Genomic DNA, 19,707 nt, shown 5'->3' on the forward strand with positions numbered 1-19,707 from the left:
TATATTTATCCACATTAAATGTCATTTTCCACTTCTGAGCCCACAATGTTGGCTTCCACAAATCTCTCTGTAATATTATATTATCCTCCTCTGTGTGGGTTTACTTTACAGAGCTTAGTATCCTCGGTAAATATAGAAATTATGATCCACTCTGAGGATGTACCATTAACAACCAGCCTCGATTTTCTATCACTGAGCCAGTTGTTAACCCAATTACACATATTCTCCCCCCAGTCCCAGCATTTTAATTTTATATACCAACCTTTTATGCTGCACAGTATCAAACGCCTTTGAAAAGTCTAGATACACCACATCCACAGCCTTACCCAGGTCCAGTCTAGCACTTACCTCCTCATAGAAGCTAATCCGATTAGTTTGTCAGGACCGATCCTTTATAAACCCATGCTGATGCTGCGTTAACAGTTTATTTGCATTGAGATACACGAGAATAGCATCTCTTAGAAAACCTACAAATATTTTACCCACGATGAGGGTTATACTTACAGGTCTATGGTTTCCGGGCTCACTTTTGACTCCTTTTTAAATATTGGCACCACATTTGCTATGCGCCAGTCATGTGGAACAGACCCAGACATGATAGAATCCTCAAATATCAGAAATAAGTGTCTGTCTATCAAGGTACTTAATTCCTGCAAAACGCAGGGAGTGTATGCCATCCGGACCCAGTCATTTATATATTTTAGGATTTTTAAGGCAGCACTGCACTTCTGGGTTAAGCAGGTGACATTTAATGGAGAATTTACTTAATCCCTTATGTCGTCTGACATTGGATTTGACTTTCCCTCATCCTCCACCACCATTACACCCAGATTATTTCTGAGAGTTTTAAAGGTTATGAACATCTTTTCAGGGCATTTGTTTTAAAATATATAGATTAGTCCGTGTGTTTAGTGTAACTTTGTAATTAGTCTTTATTAAAAAAAATAGTTTTACGTTTGGAGATAGGAACAACTATGAAAACACAAGTATATTACGAACTGCATTTATTTTAGATGTTTAGTTAATTGGTACTGGAAACCCCGCCCCCCCCATTATGATTTGCTGACTCCTCTATTTGCTTTATTAGTTGATTCTTTGCTTCTTCCATTATACTTGGAGACTTCTAACAAACCCCTATCAGTATTTTATTCTTTCTTCCTCCCCTTATTTCCACCCATAGGGACTCCACATGATCATTTCCCTCATAGACCTAATCACGCAGGGTGGGTTTTAGACAGGATTTTATATATAAGCAAACCCCTCCCCACTTTCTTATTAGTCAGATCATTTCTAAACAGATTGTATGTTAACAGCCCAGTCATAGCTATCATCCAGCCATGTCTCACGAATCCCCGCTATGTCCTAATTCTCTTCCAGCACTATTCATTCTAATTCCTCAATTTCTTGTTAATGAGGCTTTTCCCGTTGTTATACACATACTTTATATGATTATCTGTACCACTTTTCCTCTTATCCCTAATAACTGTTAAAACCACTCCCTCCATTCCACTCCCAGTATCATTATTTAGACCGAGCTCACTAGCTTATACAAGCTTTCTGTTACCAATATAAGTTTAACATTCTTCATAGTCCAAACCGCCTTCTCCTGTCTCCAAGACTTATCTTGTGCTGCACCAGTTCCCTGGAATGTGCTACAGTGGACAATCCAAATAATTCCCAACATCCACAGCTTTAAACTTTCCATAAGAACACATCTTTTTAGGTAGGCCTATCACACTCCCAAATTTTGACTTCTCTACCTTTAAACACACCTACTACATTATTCCTTAGAACCCAATATCTTCATTTTACATTTTATTCAGGAATATTGTTAACACTCCATGAACCCTAATGTACTACATGTGTCTGCACAGATATTGCTTTTGTGTATTGCCCAATTTTGGGGAAAAAAAAAAGATGTCTGGCCAATTTTACAAATCAAGCACTTTTACCTCCTTGTTTCTTATAGACTATCTTTCTGTAATGTTGGATTTTGTTTGTGCACCCTCTGAATTGTAGAGTACTGTGGAATATATTTTTAAAGGGTTTGTCTGTGATGAGACAAACCCTAGTCCCCATTTATTTATTTTTACGCCCCCTTCATATCTCATTATAGCGTTATGTTTGACATGCAGTGACCATAGACTATAATGGTATCTGCTAAACGCATATGTCATGAACTGGGGTCATGATAGTTTATGATGTATTTGTTAAACGGATACCAATATAGTCTATGGGTGTCTGATGCCGCTACTAGGCATCTGCTACAGGCATTCATCACCCATAGACTAATATGGTATCTATTTAACGTATACATCATGAAAAACTATAAAAAAGTCTGACTTTTACGTTGAACGTATGCCTGTGACAAATGCAATACAAGGATCCTGGGAGATGGAACAGCTTAGTATACTACGTTATTCCATACCTAAAAACGAATAGGTATACTAATGTATACCAGCCCTACAGAGACCAAAATGACACTTTTTTGGCATCTATCGGGCTAATGGAGCCCTACACTGTTTTCCCAACATACACACTATAAACGGAAGGAATGCACGTGGTGTGAAGGAGGGTCCTATTCGCACCCAAATAATGAGTTTGCAATCACATATTTGTCTTATTTTTGTACACTTCAGGTTGACAGTCTTTCAGTAAACCCTGGTTCAAATGGCACACCTGAGTTAATGGTGTCCCAGCCTGGTTGTGGATATGCAATTCTACTGTGTACCTGGGGAGATAAGTCCATCCCAGGATCAGAGGGATCAGGAGCTGCTGAGGCAAGGTGAGATGTCCTAGAGGTTCCAAAGAAAGTTAGTGAAGAATAACTCAGTAAAGTCTTTTTTGAAATGGGTATCATTTAAATATGGACCTGGATGAAATGTTATGACTTCAAATATTTGGAATTTCTACTTGGAGTCTAAACTGAATGTCTGTCACATTTTCTCACATTGAACAGGGAGAATTCTGCTCGAGATGTCATCCTTCACCAAACTTCTGGCCGGATACATAATAAAAACGTTTCTACACATCTGATGGGAAACATCAAGCAAGGTGAAGTGGTTTTGGCTAATGTATTTTAAAAATAAAACAAGCTTTTGTTAAGTTCCTTCCCAAAATTGTACAACTCACACCATAAAAAATATATAATCAGTCATACATGAAAAATAAAAATATTATGAGTTATTTGACATCCATCCCATTCAATTCCTCCCCTCCTTTGCCCTAGCTTGGTCAAACCCAATAATCATCCATGCAATTTAAAGATGTGACTATCTTATATCTTAATAGGGATCTTATATTGCAAATATGATTTCAAAGGATGAAAGTAATAAGGTCCCCATTTATAAAAACGTATTTTTATTGCCCTCACAACCATTTACATTTGAACTATCCACTGACATGTCAGAAGTTTTGATCGGTGGGGGTCTGACGAAAGCCGTTCAGAAACTAAGCGGCACAGCGCTCACCCAAGCGCTTCTGCTTTTTAGTTTTAGAGATCGGGGGGCGTACTCAGTGCTTGGACCCCCACCGATCAAAACTCCTCAGATGTCACTATGACATGTCAAACAATTTTTTTAAAGTTTATTTACCCTTTACAGTCATTCATGTATACTTCTTTCTTGTTTAACCAATGTCTAAGCACTTTTTTTGTTGTTGCCAAAAGTGTTAGATGGACTCCCTCTATCTGGTTAAATTTACTAATTTGTGTAGAAGATGCATAGTGAATTAATACCATAGGGTCCACAGGAATATCTGTGAATATTTACATTCCCAGGAGCAGTGGTGTAGATCTATGCCGCCTTTGTCACAATTGGGGCATGCTGTTTTATAGCCGTTACAGCCTAAAGCTCTATTCTTTTTATATTATTAGAAAGATTCACCTTTTTTTTTCTTTTTTTCCCAAAATGCTTTAGCTTTAATTACCTGATTATATCTTTGCGGTTAAACGGTTGTTCAGGTTTCCTTCTACCAAGTAGGTAAATTTTTGTAGTGTGTAACTACTGATTCTACCAGTCCAAGTGAATACATGAAATGTTTAATTTGTGCACATTGTTAAAGTGTTGTTGGAATATTATATACCTGAAACCGTTCCTACATAGGGAAGATTGTCCCTTTTTTCAAAGGTAATAATATACTTATCATTTTTTTTTTCTCTTGGATTGCCAAATTTAGAAAAAGGGGTTATCTTTCCCTGGTAGAAATTCCACATGAGCCCATCGTTTTCACATATTGGGACAAACCTGAAAGGGAGGCCAAATATTTTCCATAATTGTAACCGTCAAAACAATACTGTTCTTAGCGATCGGTAGTAGTTGTCTGAAGGGAGTATGCAAAAGATTTACAAGGTCCCTTGACTTAGAATATGCCATCTCTAAATATAGATTAGACGAGAAAGAAGTTTTTACCCAGTCATGGGTTGGCCCGCATAGACTTGCAAAGTTATACAAGGAAGGAAAATTAATACTGACACCCTCTTTTGGGCGCGTCAATCTCTCCAGGGACATCTTTGATTTCCTTTTGTTGCCCCATAAAAAAACCTTAAACATTATTTATGATATTAATATCGGTTTCATAAGCTTACTGTAGGAATAGTTTGAAGTTTATGTATTATCTTTAAAAAACGTATACACTACCGTTCAAAAGTTTAGGGTCACTTAGAAATTTCCTTATTTTTTAAAGAAAAGCACAGTTTTTTTCAATGAAGATAACATTAAATGAATCAGAAATACACTCTATACATTGTTAATGTGGTAAATTACTATTCTAGCTGCAAATGTCTGGTTTTTAATGTAATATCTACATAGGTGTATAGAGGCCCATTTCCAGCAACCATCACTCCAGTGTTCTAATGGTACATTGTGTTTGCTAACTGTGTTAGAAGGCTAATGGATGATTAGAAAACACTTGAAAACCCTTGTGCAATTATGTTAGCACCGCTGTAAACAGTTTTGCTGTTTAGAGGAGCTATAAAACTGACCTTCTTTTGAGCTAGTTGAATCTGGAGCATTACATTTGTGGGTTCGATTAAACTCTCAAAATGGCTAGAAAAAGAGAGCTTTCATGTGAAACTCGACAGTCTATTCTTGTTCTTAGAAATGAAGGCTATTCCATGCGAGAAATTGCCAAGAAACTGAAGATTTCCTACAACGGTGTGTACTACTCCCTTCAGAGGACAGCACACACAGGCTCTAACCAGAGTAGAAAGAGAAGTGGGAGGCCCCACTGCACAACTGAGCAACAAGACAAGTACATTAGAGTCTCTAGTTTGAGAAATAGACGCCCCACAGGTCCTCAACTGGCAGCTTCATTAAATAGTACCCGCAAAACGCCAGTGTCAACGTCTACAGTGAAGAGGCGACTCCAGGATGCTGGCCTTCAGTGGCAAAGAAAAAGCCATATCTGAAACTGGCTAATAAAAGGAAAAGATTAATATGGGCAAAAGCACACAGACATTGGACAGCGGAAGATTGGAAAAAAGTGTTATGGACAGACGAATCGAAGTTTGAGGTGTTTGGATCACACAGAAGAACATTTGTGAGACGCAGAACAACTGAAAAGATGCTGGAAGAGTGCTTGACGCCATCTGTCAAGCATGGTGGAGGTAATGTGATGGTCTGGGGTTGCTTTGGTGCTGGTAAAGTGGGAGATTTGTACAAGGTAAAAGGGATTTTGAATAAGGAAGGCTATCGCTCCATTTTGCAACGCCATGCCATACCCTGTGGACAGCGCTAGATTGGAGACAATTTCATCCTACAACAGGACAATGACCCAAAGCACACCTCCAAATTATGCAAGAACTATTTAGGGAAGAAGCAGGCAGCTGGTATTCTATCTGTAATGGAGTGGCCAGCGCAGTCACCAGATCTAAACCCCATAGAGCTGTTGTGGGAGCAGCTTGACCGTATGGTACGCAAGAAGTGCCCATCAAGCCAATCCAACTTGTGGGAGGGGCTTCTGGAAGCATGGGGTGAAATTTCTCCCGATTACCTCAGCAAATTAACAGCTAGAATGCCAAAGGTCTGCAATTCTGTAATTGCTGCAAATGGAGCATTCTTTGACAAAAGCAAAGTTTGAAGGAGAAAATTATTATTTCAAATTAAAATCATTATTTCTAACCTTGTCAATGTCTTGACTATATTTTCTAGTCATTTTGCAACTCATTTGATAAATAGAAGTGTGAGTTTTCATGGAAAACACAAAATTGTCTGGGTGACCCCAAACTTTTGAACGGTAGTGTACGTTTTTATTAAATGCTATTTGCCAATTAAAGGGGTATACTTGCCTCCAGCATTTTTCACCTATCCACTGGACGGGTGAAAAATTATGGATCGGTGGAAGAAGGGGGTGAGCTGTGCTCGGCTGTCTCCGTCAGCCCCATAGACTTGAAATGGAGTGGCACCGCGCATGCCCGGGCTATACTCCATTCATACTCCTCCTAGCTGACGTATAAGGGCTGTGTGGATCAGGGGACAGGAGTCCACTGGATAGGTGAAAATCTGGAGGCTGGAATACCCCCTTAAGGATAACATCAAATTTGCCTATATCTTTAGATCATCTGTCGTCTCTTTTTTTGTAAAATTTTATTTTTTTATATTCTGGGGAATATAGTTCAGATTACAATAATATCTGATGTCCTCCCATTTTTCACTTTCAAATATGTTAGCTGATCTTTTAACATCTGTGCCAGTTTAATTTTCTCTTTTTTTTATCCTCTATTCTTAGAAATAAAATTTGGCTATTTTGAGCATTTATTTTAAATCCCGAGATATCTCCAAACTTTTGAAATCCTCTAGGATCATAAATAAATATCTGATAGTCCCTGTGATAAATATTAACATATCAGCAAAATATGTTAATTTGGTTTCTTTTATCCTGATACCCTCGTAACATTTGGATCCCTCCAAATAACGTGGTATTGGCTCTAGTGCTAAATTTAAAAAGGGAATAGAGTACGCCCTTTTTTCTATGTTCAAGTCTTGGAATAAGAACCCAGGAGTATATACTTTTATGTTGGCATATTTGCTTGTAAATAATTATTTTGTGGGCTCTTTAAACCAAATCTATCCAAAACCATTTAACTATTGCCAACTTATCAAATGCCTTCTCCGCATCAATTGCGGGCAGAGGACATTTGTTGCAAATTTTTATTTATTTTTTTCTATCACTGCCAGGACTTTCCTAATATTAGTCATTGCTGTCTGCCCTCTGATAAAACTTGCCTGCTATTTCCCTCTAATTTTGGGAAGATTAATGCTTTTACTACTATATCTTTATCTCAGATGAAGGTGCTTGGCACTAAAGCTGTAAACTAAAGGACTAGTACCTAAAGGGTTATTTATTGTATATTATTTATGGAATAAATTTATGGTATATCCACAAGATTCCTGGGACCCCAGCTTATCAGGAGAACAAAAGTCGCCGGATCCACTTTCGGCAAGCATTATTTGCAGACCGTTGCCGTATAAAGGAGGTGGTGCAGTGGAGAGGTAGTTGTGTGACACTCTGCATTGAATTCTATGGGAGCTACAGAAGCAGCCATGCGAGCGCTGACACCTCTCCACTTTACGCAGAGTTGGGACACACACCTAAAAGACATTTCTGGCGTATCCTGTGGATATGCTATAAATGTCTGACGTGGAACTACCGAACTATATAATATATGCCAAACTCAATAGATGTTGATGGCTTATGTTTTTTTCTTTTTTTTGTCAATTTATTCATACATGTAGGAGGAATGGGACGACGCAGAATTTTAAGAAACAATGCTCCAGAACTGTTTTTTTATGGGGAATACAAGTTTTTATTAAAACAGTCGGAAAAGACAACAAGTCCTCTAACATGCCTGATCTTACATTCCCCAGGAGATAAGTTCTGCCAGAGTTGTCTTACAGCCACTTACTTTTACCCTATGGTAGTAAATATATATGTGCCAGTTTGAGGCAACCCTTATCCAAAAAAAGGTATTGGTATCGGTTTGTTTTTTTCAAGTCCGGTCCCCAGAGGTGGTTTGCAATTCAACTTACAGCTGTATTATAACGGATGTCCTATCATGAGTAAACTAGTTACTTAATGCACTTGGAAATGCATAATTTATTTTATCAGGAATATGCCTAACCTGTTTAAATCTATTTTCTATTTTAGGACCTGGTGTTGGAAACCGAGAAGCTGGTCTGTTTGCACTATGCACCCTGGATGGTAAGTATTTTCAGTTCTTCATGATGGGGTCTTTTCTAAATAAGGGCCCTGCTGGTGATTAGCAGAATCCCCCGACAATTAGCTGTTCTCCCCGGGGAAGATGCGGGCAGAGACCTGTTTCTCCTACAACAGCCGATGCAGAGAAAATGTGGTATGACATGACCTGTTCTTTACAGTTGCCAATAGAACATTTCTGATTTCCATGTGTTCTAAAATGTGTCTAACAGCCACTTACACCCCTTGTCTGGGAGCAGTAGACGTATGTTTGTGGGGGTTTACTGGAGATAGCCGTCAGCTTTCTTTTATATGTATGGCCACTTGAGAACTCAGGTGCCTGAGGAATGCAGCATGCTCACTTGGCCCAGTTATTTATTTTGAATTCAGTTATTTGTTTTGAACAAGATTCAGTTAGACCCATGTCAGGGCTCTTAACCTGTTCGCGCACCACGACGTACTATTGCGTCATGGTGCGGGGGTGATGTTTGGAGTGGGCTTACCCGCTGAGCACGCTCCGTACGCAGCGGGTGTCAGCTGTGTCTTACAGCTGATACATGGGACTAATGGCCAGTAAAAGTGATTTGTGCTGTACCTGGCTGTTTAACACCTGCGATGAACGCTGTAAAAAGATAAAAAAAATATAAAGTGCCAGAATCGCTGTTTTCTTTTTGGTCACTTTGATTCCCACAAAAAAATTAATGAAAAGTCATGTAGCCCAAAATGGTACCAATAGAAACTACAACTCGGCCCGCAAAAAATTGAGCGGTATGAGGGCCTATCGACTGAACAATAAAAAAAAGTTATGGCTCTCAGAATGTGGCAGCAAAACACAAATTTTGTTTTTAACAAATAGTTTCTTCCTTGTAGAAGTAATAAAACAAACCGAAAAAAGGAAGGAGTGCAAAGATGCCAGACACAATAATATTTTCCTTTTTTATAAAGCAGTATGTTTTCCCAACTTTGAGTGGCAACTAAGTTACCACCCAGCAATTAATCCAAAGCAGACAGAAATAAACTTATTTTCCAGCCACTGCAATGAATTCGTACTCACATATGTGAGGAGAGCCAGGGACACAGCTCTTCTCTGATCCTTGTTCACTTTAAATATTACTCCCCTGGTCACTCTTTCAGTAATGCAGGATCATCAACCGAAGTAAAAGGGTGATTTTAAGAATATTGGACCATAAAAAATGGCCAAACATTCCACGCATATCGGGGTATCCCCCCTTCATCAGGAATCATTAGCTCTCATATACTGGCACTTTTAAATATCCACTTTCCCCTTATTCTCGCCTTCCCTAGCCAGAAGTGATGTAAATCTGCAACTCCCCTGTTGCGATTCAGCCACTGACATCTAGCTCCTCCCACAGGAAGTGACACAAAACCTGAAACCGCTTTATGCTCCCATGTCTTCTTTCTCACACTGGAAGTGACACAATTTGAATCCCATCCACAGCCACACCTCCTACAGGAAATGATACAAAACCTGAAACACCACTATCTGCACTTCTACATCTCCCTTCTCACACCGGAAGTGCTACCTAATCTAAAAAAGACCTCTCCACAACCACACCTACTCCTTGAAGTGACTCGTAACCTGAAACGGCTCTATCCTTACTGCAATGTTAGAGAACACGATCTATAACCACACATATACTTATTCATATCTACCGCACCAGCTTCATTTATAACATCCATACTCTGAGACCTCACTCATTCCCAATTATTAAGAAATTGAAGGTGGGCAGAAATTGGGAAGTCACTGTCACAGTTCAAAAAATTTGTGAGAAGAGAGATGTATTGGATTTTCGGATTCGAGTGCCACTGCCCAAATGGATTAAATGAAATTTTAGAGAGGGTGACTTGAGAGCGGAAGATGGCATAGAAAATAGGTATGTAATTTTAGATATTATTAACTTGGAGTATGAAAAATTAGGCGAGGGCTTGATAGTTTATATAATTTTTAAGTAGTCCAGAGTAGGGTTGTCACGATAGCAGAATTCGAATTTCGATACCGATACTCGAAACCAAAACGATACTTTTGCCAACAATAATAAAAAAAAAAACAAAAAAAAACGTCTTCCATTTTCTGATGTGAGGCACGTGGTATTATTAATTTTGAACCTCCATGTGCCTCACATTAATAGTAATTAACCCCATCATGTTCCTCAGTCATAATGGACAACATTGGGTTAATATGTGTTGTAAATTATGGGGTTAATTACTATTAATGTGAGGTACATGGAGGTACTAAATTCATAATACCACGTGCCTCACATTAATAAGTGAAAGAAAGCAGATTTTTTTTTTTATAACCGCGTTAACATAAAGGACGCTATAAATTTATTACGGTCGTGACGATACTGAATATGTGTATTTTATGTATTGAGACTTGTTTTAATGTTTATTGTAAAAAACGTTTTTTTAATTTAACATTACTTTTATTTTATTTTTAAACTTTAATGTACTGGCATATATTTATATGCGAGTACATTAGCCTGTGTACTGATTGTACGCAGTATGCCCGAACAACAGAAAATATGGTCAGACAGACCTAGGGTCCTTCAATGGACCCTGGGTTGTCTGCCCATGTATGGTATGGCCGTCGATCTGTCACAGGGATTCCCTGTGACGCGATCCAAATGGTATCCCCCTTCTCATTTACCCCTTGTATGCTGCGGTCAGCTTTGATCGCAGCATTGAAGGGAATAGCGGTGGAGATGAGCGGTTTCTCTGATCTCTGTCGTTACAGCGGGACTGCGGCTGTGTAATACAGCCATCGCCCCGCTCCTCACAATAAGTGCGCGCGCACGGTCTGCATGAGGTGATGCGGCCGGCACTGCAGTAATGAGCGGCGGTGCAGGCACTGAAGACAGAACATGGGGGTGTTTTGTAGTGCGCCCGCCATGTTCTGTCTTCAGTTCCTGCAATCATTAGTACAGCGCTGGTAACATCACATCATGCTAACCGTGTGCGCACTAGTCAGGACACGGGAGCAGGGCAATGGCTGAATCACACAACCGCAGCCCCGCTCTAACTACATTCATGTATTACAATGCTGTGCTGTAAATCACACACAAACGTTACTGAAGTGCCGGGATTGTGAATAGACATCGCGTCCTGGCTGGAGGGGATGTCTATTAACTCTCGGAACACTTCAGTAACGTTAGTGTATGTGGCTGCAAATCGTGATCTAGTAAGATCACTATGTGCAGAGTAAATGAATGGGGAGAAGTGTATGACGCTGATTGGTCAGCGTCATACACTTCTCTCCAACGCCCACTTGGTCAAAAAGTAAAACACGCCCAGTTGGGCATTAAGAAACTCATTAGCATAAAGCTAAAATAGGTCCTAACCATCAAAAATGATTGTTTTTCTAAATAAAATACACTGCTGTAATCTACATTACAGCGCGGATCACATTATGTAGAAGATAGGCCACTTATGTGGTGACAGAGCCTCTTTAAGCTCTGTTCACAGAGTTTTTTTGCAGGTTCGAAAAAAAAACTGCCTCAAAATTCCTTCAGGAATTTTGAGGCACATTTTGACCTGCCTGCACTCTTTGCCTTGTTTTTCGAGCGCCGCGGGCAAAAGACGCCGCAAAAAAACACTTTCTCTGCCTCCCATTGAGGTATATGTGTGGTTATAGATGGTGCTCTCTAATTTTGCAGTAAGGATAGAGCTGTTTCAAGTTACATCTGTAATGTCCCCAAAACATTACTATAAAGATAATGTATTGTAATTATATTTTATGACCTTTTTCCAACTATTAGGTACTGTCACTTTAAAGAAGTTAATGTGAATTTGCAATGCACTGTTTTACAGCTTATGCAGGAGTGTCGGATACGGGGGAAGTTTCCAGAAGGTGGGAGGAGCTTAGGGGATAGAGGAAAGTCCTGAGGCAGTTGGAGAAGGCAGTTGAGGAGGAGAGTTGAAGAGAGTGAGCAGTTGAGGTAACAGCAAAGTGGAGTTGCTCCTGGGTTTTATCCATCCTAGATCCAGAGACAGGCTGCCTACAACATCAGGCCATAGAAAAGCTCGCTGAAGGAAAATGAACAAGCTGAAGAGAAGTAGTTCTTAGAAAGCCATTTTGGGATTTTGAACACCGCAACCATGTATGTTGGTGAGTCTCATCCGTCATTATACTAGCCCTGACTACTCGTGATAGAGGCAGAAGTAGCACAGGCCATTACAGAGATTGGCAGAGATTGGACAGATACTGCATTGTCCCTCATACTATGGGGTCAGCTATGCCCTAGAATTGCCGAGGGTAGGATCAGAAGAGGAGCAGTGAGGGAGGGTCGCCCACTCCTGCGGATTAGATGAGAAGCAGAAAACTTTGGGGGCTGCATGGTATTGGAAGGATTGAGTTTTACTATAAGGAATTGTGCCTCCATTCTATGTGGAAGATTGTAACCGCCATGCTTGAAACTGAAGTAAATTGTGCCGCGAGCTAGCCTGATCAACTACCACCTCAGCCTCCTGTCTTATTCTGTAACCAAAGTAACCATCAAGCGTATTGTGCCCAGTAAAATCTACTGTGAAAGTTTATTGAACCCTGTCTCCTGGAACATCTTTATTTCGGGGTACACCACATAACACCCCAGAGGACAGAGAACAGTCTATCCCGTAAGCACCACTTTTATTTCTCTGGTTCCACGGCCCGAGGAGCGGGAGAGAGACAAAAAGGCGCCGACGTGACCAAAAGGGCGCCACAACCAACGCCAGCTCCTAGAGCCCCTCCCTCCGCGACTTGGCGCCCGCAGTTTACCACACATGTCACTTCCTTCAGGAGATGTGGTTGTGGAGAGGGCTTTTTTAGATTAGGTATCCCTTCCGGTGTGATAAGGGAGATGTAGAAGTGGAGATAGTGGTGATGAGGTCATGTGTCACTTCCTGTAGAAGGTGTGGCTGGGATTCAAATTGTGTCACTTCCGGTGTGAGAAAGGAGACATGGGAGCATAGAGCGGCTTCAGGTTTTGTCACTTCCTGTGGGAGGAGCTAGATGTCAGGCTGAATCGCAACATGGGTTAGAGATTTACATCACTTCTGGCTAGGGGAGGCGGGAATAAGGGGAAAGTGGGTATGTAAACGTGCCTGTATATGACCGCTAATGATTCCTGATTAAGGAGGATGCCCCGATACGCGTGGAATGTTTGGCCATTTTATATTTGTTTTTCTATTCAAATGTTATTAAAATCACCCTTTGGGTATGTTCACAAGGCCTATTTTCGGCCGTTTTTCAGGCCGCAAACGGCCGAAAAATCGGGGGCAGAACGCTTCCAAACATCTGCCCATTGATTTCAATGGGAAAACGGCGTTCTGTTCCGACGGAGCAAAAGAAGTGCAGGACGCTTCTTGGGACGTTTTTGGAGCCGTCTTCCATAGACTCTATTGAAAAAAGCTCCACAAACGGCCGTAAAAAACGCAGCGAAAATTCCGGCACAAAAAACGTCTGAAAATCAGGAGCGGTTTTCTCTTGAAAACAGCTACGTATTTTGAGACGTTTTTGACTCTGTGTGTGAACATACCCTTTTACTTCGATTGATTCTGACTGCTGCATTACTGAGAGTGACCAGGGGAGTGATATTTAAAGTGAACCAGGATCGGAGGAGAGCTGGGTGCCTGGCTCTCCTCACACATGTGATTACGATTCCATTTGTGTGCTAATTTTACTGAATGGATTGAACTTCAATACAGCCACTATTCAAAGGTTTTCTGTTTTTTTTCAATATTTTTGCATCTGTGTAAAAGTAGTAAAACGTAAAAAAAAATACATCGTTTTGGTATGGCCGTAATTGTATTCACTGATTTTTACCGTATGGTGAAAGCCGTAAAAACAAAACTCCTTTAAAAGATTGAGGAATCGCTGTTTTTTTCTTATTCCACCCCACAAATATTTTTTCCCAGTTTCCCAATACATTATGGTACAATAAATGTTGCAGTGAAAAACTACAACTCTTCCCGCGAAAAAAAGCCCTCATATGGCTATATTGACGGGAAAATAAAAAATTTATGGCATTTTGGAAGGTGGGGAGGAAAAAAATTAAAACGAAAATCCCATAAATGGCTGCATCCTGAAAGGGTTAAAAATGTTAAGGGTATTCCCAACTCACACATTTCTACCATATCCGCAAGATGTACAATAAATTTGTGATAGGTTTAGGTCCCACCTCTGGGACACGCACTTATGTGAAGAATGTTGTTGTCGTCCTCCCCCTCCCCATCTTGCCTGTTGTGGCTGCTGGATTCAGGTAGAGAATAATTAGAGAGGTGGCCGCGCATGTGCACAGTTCTCTCTATTCACTCCTATAACAGTTCTGAAAACGGCCGAGCTCTCTCCTCTCCATTCATTCTCCGTCTGGATGTGGAAGATAGAGGTGGGTCCCACACCTATCACACATCACATTAATGGCAAATCCTGTGGATATGCCATCAGTGTATGAAGTGGGAATATCCCTTTAATGACGTGAACCTTTTTGATGACTTGTGCTTTTTTTCTTTGCATTGCATCTCTTTAGGCACACTAAAGCTCATGCAAGGATCTGACAGGCTCTTATGGTCCGTTCAGGTTGATCATCAGCTCTTTGCTCTGGAGAAGCTTGATGTGACGGTGAGTCAGAGCAATATGGAAGCTGTGTCCTTGCTTAAATAGCTTTTTTACAGGGGCTGAGTAGGGAAATACCTATTCTAGTGCTGACCAGGCGTAATGATAAGTTTAACCAGCACTAAATGTATTTACACAAGTTATTCATTTTTATTGACATTTTGCATCTTCATTTATTAGCCATTGCCTATATTGCGCCAAAATATTCTGTATAGATTTTAAATCACTTGCATCAGTTCCGGTCAGCAATGTGGGGGGGGGGGGGGTTTACAATTTATTTCCCCTTTTATAACAAAAGACACACACACACACACACACACACACACACACACACACACACACACACACACACACCTGCTGAATGATCTATATCAGGGGTCAGCAGCCTGTCGCACCGGGGCCACAGCAGGCACGTGGGGCATGGCACACTTCCCGCTCCCAGTGTCTAGCGCCATTGTATGCTTGGCAGCACTGATCACCAGATGAGAGAGCTGTGCTTCATTGTGTTTGTTGCTGCTGAACACTTGGCAAGCACATAAAGCAGCACTGCCCCCTTTCCAGGTGATCAGCAGCGCCAAGCGCATAATGAAGCGCTACTCCCTCCCAGTGATCAGCGCTGCAAGGACGGAGTTCAGTAACCACTCTGTAAAAGAAAAAGTTTGCAAAAGTTGATAGCTCTCTCTCCTATGTGTATGAGGTAAACCACAATCATTTTGCAGTGGTTAGTATTATTTTATATTAGCCATCACCTAATAATGAGACCATTGAGAAATACCAGCTACTTGCCATTCTTTGAAAACTCATAAAGGAATACAATTTCAGCAGTGCCTGATTGCCCCAAATGGGTGTGAACATAGTGCATGGTCCCATTCCTCTGAGCAACCTCACCTTATTCTGGATTTTGTGCACAAGTAGGCTTACTTTTATCCATAAGCATAGACCTTCCAGCCTCTAATGCATTAGAACGTTATCAGTGGGAGTATCTGTTGCGCCCACACCCCATCCCTTAAGATGCTGGCATTGGGAAGGCAGAAAGTAAAGCCATGGGTTAGGCAGAGAGAGTCCATCATCTTGTCATGGTCAACTTTCAAGCCTAATTCTAGGGTAAGTTTTATGCCAAATAAAATAACAAAAATGGCATTGATATAACAAAAGTGACGGGAGGGGAAGTTATGGCTCTCAAAATGTGTCAATTCATAAACTTAAAGGGGTTTTCCAGTCGACCATCGATAGCTGATCACTCGGGGTCCCAGCTGCTGATCAGTTGCTTTGAAGGGGTCGCAGCGCTCGTACGAGTGCTGCTTTCCCTTAATTTCTACTTGCTCACTGTGAATCGTTGACACACATGTAGCTGCGATTCACAGGAATTGCAGCCTTCTCCCATTGAAGTGAATGGGAGAAGGCTGCAAAACGGTAAATCGCCGCTACATCTGTGTCAACGATTTACAGTGAGCAAGTAGAAATGAATGAGTACTCTAAGATAGCTAATGGGGGGGGGGTCCTGGGACACATCAGCGCCCAAAAAAATAAAAATGTTCTGGCTCAGAATGCAGTGAGGCAAAAAAAAAAAAATATTCTTGAGGCCAAAACTAGCTGCATCCTCAATACACATGGAATACATTTCTGAAACAGGGCTGCAAACCGATGCTTCTGGTTTGGCTGATAACCCGAGTCTTGTTTCAAGGCTCTCGGGTAAGGAGAATCACTTTGTCCTCCTTTGGTATGAGTACTGGCTGCACCTGCTTATGTGATGTTGTGCTGAGGCATCATATGCTTGGTGGCATAGCACAGAAATCTCGTCTGAGATATCGCCCATGCGCCCGCTATGTATGGTACGACACCCTTCCCTGCTCCGTCCGGGCCTCAAATCTAGCTACTGCGCATGCACCGCTATGGTGTTCCGTTTTGCAAACGCACCAGAACAGGACATCGATGCACAAGCGCACAGTTTCGTGTGTGCTGGGGGAAGGCAAAGAGCTGTCATTCAAAAGTAAGGAGGCGGGGTAAACACAAAGGTTTGAGGAATGAAGATGTGACTCTCTTTGACTGAAGATATGACTCATATGCTCATTCGCATACGGTACAAGAACACAAAAAAACTGAATACTAAAGGTACAGAGCCGACTTAAAAGATAATTATAGGTTACATAAAAATTACTTTTCACCCACTACCACCAGGTATTGCTGGTTTAATAGGTGAAATGCTGGTGACAGGTTCCCTTTAAAGTGTCCCTCCAGTTGTGATCCCCTGCCCAAGCTGACATCAGGAGCGGATAGATGCTACTGCACTCGAGGCGTTACAGTAGCTGTGGCACTCGCACGACTGCCAGAGGCTATAATGCCTGGGTTCTATCCTAATTAATAGGACCTGTGCACAATACTCCCCAGGTTTCATACGGCTGCCACGGCCACTGTACCGCCCAGTGTGCAGTAGAGTCTCTCTCTAAGCCCAATGTCCGCTCGTGTGGAAGATCGCAACTGAAAGTACACTTAAAGTCATACATGTAGTCAGTACAGATTGTTGACTCAACATGCATGATCATTTATAACGGTCATTTATAATACTATTTTCATATTGAGGCATCATAAAATCAAATTCTCACTACATATCTGATATAGTCATTTTATAAGGTACACCGTTTGGAAAATCATGTCACAAAATAGATACAAAAATGCTCTTTAATACCTTAACTACCTTTTAGTGTTGGCGTGTTATCAAGCACATGACGGCAAGGGGCTGGCACACTGCCTATCGCTGGAGTCCCTGAGCAGAGCATCAGCTGATGCTCTGCTCGGGGACTCCAGGTATAGGGAACTCCTGATGTCACTGTCCATATATGGACAGTGACCTCGGGAGCAGTGTTGGAGACCCGGGCAGAGCGCTAGCTGATGTTCTGCTTGGCGACTCCAACACTTTGCAGTCATGCGCCTGATAACACGACAACACGAACAGTACATGAAGTAAGCCCTCAGTTACATGGGGCCGTGTCGGCACGTACTCAATATTCTGAAACTACAGGGCTTCCGGCACCAATTCACAGTGTTTGAATTGCACGATTCAGCACAGAATTAAAAATGAAAGTACATTAGTAAGTGACTTCTTTTCACATAAAAATATAAAACTAAAGCAATTTTGATCCCCGAATAACCCCTGAAACACCCTCTTGCTGTTTTCCTTCAGGGTAATGGACAAGAAGAAGTTGTGGCCTGTGCATGGGATGGGCAAACGTACATCATCGATCACAACCGCACGGTCCTTCGCTTCCAAGTTGATGAGAATGTCAGCGCTTTCTGTGCTGGTAAGAAAATGGTGATACGGCATGGCAGACATTTGGGGGAGGCTGAATCCTCTTATATTTCTCTTAATATTATCTCACTAGGACTTTATGCCTGCAGGGGTAACCAGAATAGTCCATGTCTGGTTTATGTCGGTTTCAATCAGAAAATTTATGTATATTGGTCCATAACACTCGAGAGGATAGAATCCTCCAACCTTTTACGCGTATTGGAGGGAAATGAGGAATTCACATCCCTACTTGGTAAATTGCATATAGGTAAGTGCACCTCATCTATGTTCTGTCTTTCTTCCTTATCAGGTGGCTAGATCCATCCAGAGTACAAAGTAAAAAGTGTTGTCATGGGGACACTAGCAGAGGAGCCCTGTAACTTCAAACTGATAACCTTGAACAAGAATAGTATATTTGTTTTCCATATTTTTAGAACACACTAAATGCATTCCTTTTAAATGTGCTAAATTGGGAAATCCATGCAAAAATAATCCTCTTCTAACAAATATTTATGCCATGTCAGACCAGATTGGTTAAAGCTGAGTGTTTGGTCCACCACTGAATCCCAGAACAAAGGTGATGCGATATAGATATGGAGCAATATAGTGCCCTGCTCAGAGATCTGTAATTGGAAAATGATGACACAGCATTGAAAGCTACAGTAGGTACCAGAAATGGAAATCTCCTATTGGCACCAAAGCGTTTTGGGTACCTGTAATTTTGGAAATCGATTGCGGGAGTCCTTTTGCTTGGACCTCAATGTAAAATGTTATCTATGATATGATCATTACTTTTTGGTTTACTAACCCTTTAAGATTTAATCTGATAGTCGTCTTTAGGCTTTTTTTTTTTTTTGGTCCCACTGCAAAGTCTTAAACCATCAGCATTGTATACAGAATGATACCAAACCACGTTCAGTTTCTGATTGCACCACTTTCTTACAATCCCTTTTTCTCATTACTTATTTTCGCAAAGCTAGGTTATGGTTATTTTGTGTTTCAGATGTGAACGATGTCTCAGCTGTACGTGAACTTATCCATCAAACCTTCTACTGTTCTAACGGGAAACATAAGGATTGTTCCAAAAAGGAGGCAACAGAGACAAACGGACTTTGATTTCTGGAATGCGGACCTATAAAGTCATCATGCACTGTGTGCCATGTCTACAGCAATACAATTATATAAAATTCTGCGATTGATGTTTCCAGAACCGCTATTCTTGATGTTTAAGATGTAGCATATTCTATGCTGTATCATACATAATTAGCCAATTTGTCATACAATATGTTAACAACCCTTGTAATATGCCGGAGTACTTTGCTTGGGACCACCCTCTATGAGCAAGAATTGAGAGCTGCTTTGGTGGATACACACGCGTCCACGTGTTACATGGACGACCGATCATATGAATGGCTGCCATGTAATGCTACATTTCCCATGCAGCAGCGGCTTACCCAGGGTCTTTCACAGGACTAAGGCATCTATTGTCCTACTTGAATGGTGTCCTTGGGTGCTACTGTGGATTGAAAGGCATTACTGTAGTTTTCAAGTTCAATGCCCTGTGTATTGCAGATTTCACCCATTGCTATGCAATGGACAAAATCTGCATGTGACACAT

The 19,707-nt window shown here is 41.1% G+C and overlaps 1 protein-coding gene across 3 annotated transcripts in view; it reads left to right on the forward strand.

Moving 5' to 3' along the window:
• Positions 1-19,299, forward strand: part of ITFG2 (integrin alpha FG-GAP repeat containing 2) — a 44,527-nt gene extending 25,228 nt beyond the window's left edge. For 2 of the 3 annotated variants that reach the window (XM_075856575.1, XM_075856576.1), the window contains 7 exons: positions 2,640-2,785; positions 2,960-3,054; positions 8,146-8,199; positions 14,718-14,809; positions 17,985-18,102; positions 18,184-18,357; positions 19,093-19,299. In XM_075856575.1, coding sequence (XP_075712690.1) covers positions 2,640-2,785; positions 2,960-3,054; positions 8,146-8,199; positions 14,718-14,809; positions 17,985-18,102; positions 18,184-18,357; positions 19,093-19,205 — 792 coding nt within the window. In that variant the 3' untranslated portion in view covers positions 19,206-19,299. Of the gene's footprint in view, positions 1-2,639; positions 2,786-2,959; positions 3,055-8,145; positions 8,200-14,717; positions 14,810-17,984; positions 18,103-18,183; positions 18,358-19,092 lie in introns of those variants that run through there. The other variant, XM_075856577.1, reaches the window with a different exon arrangement.
• The last annotated feature ends 408 nt before the right edge of the window (positions 19,300-19,707 follow it).

The sequence above is a fragment of the Rhinoderma darwinii genome, chromosome 3 (genome assembly GCF_050947455.1).
Source record: "Rhinoderma darwinii isolate aRhiDar2 chromosome 3, aRhiDar2.hap1, whole genome shotgun sequence".
In the NCBI taxonomy this organism is placed as follows: domain Eukaryota; kingdom Metazoa; phylum Chordata; class Amphibia; order Anura; family Rhinodermatidae; genus Rhinoderma; species Rhinoderma darwinii.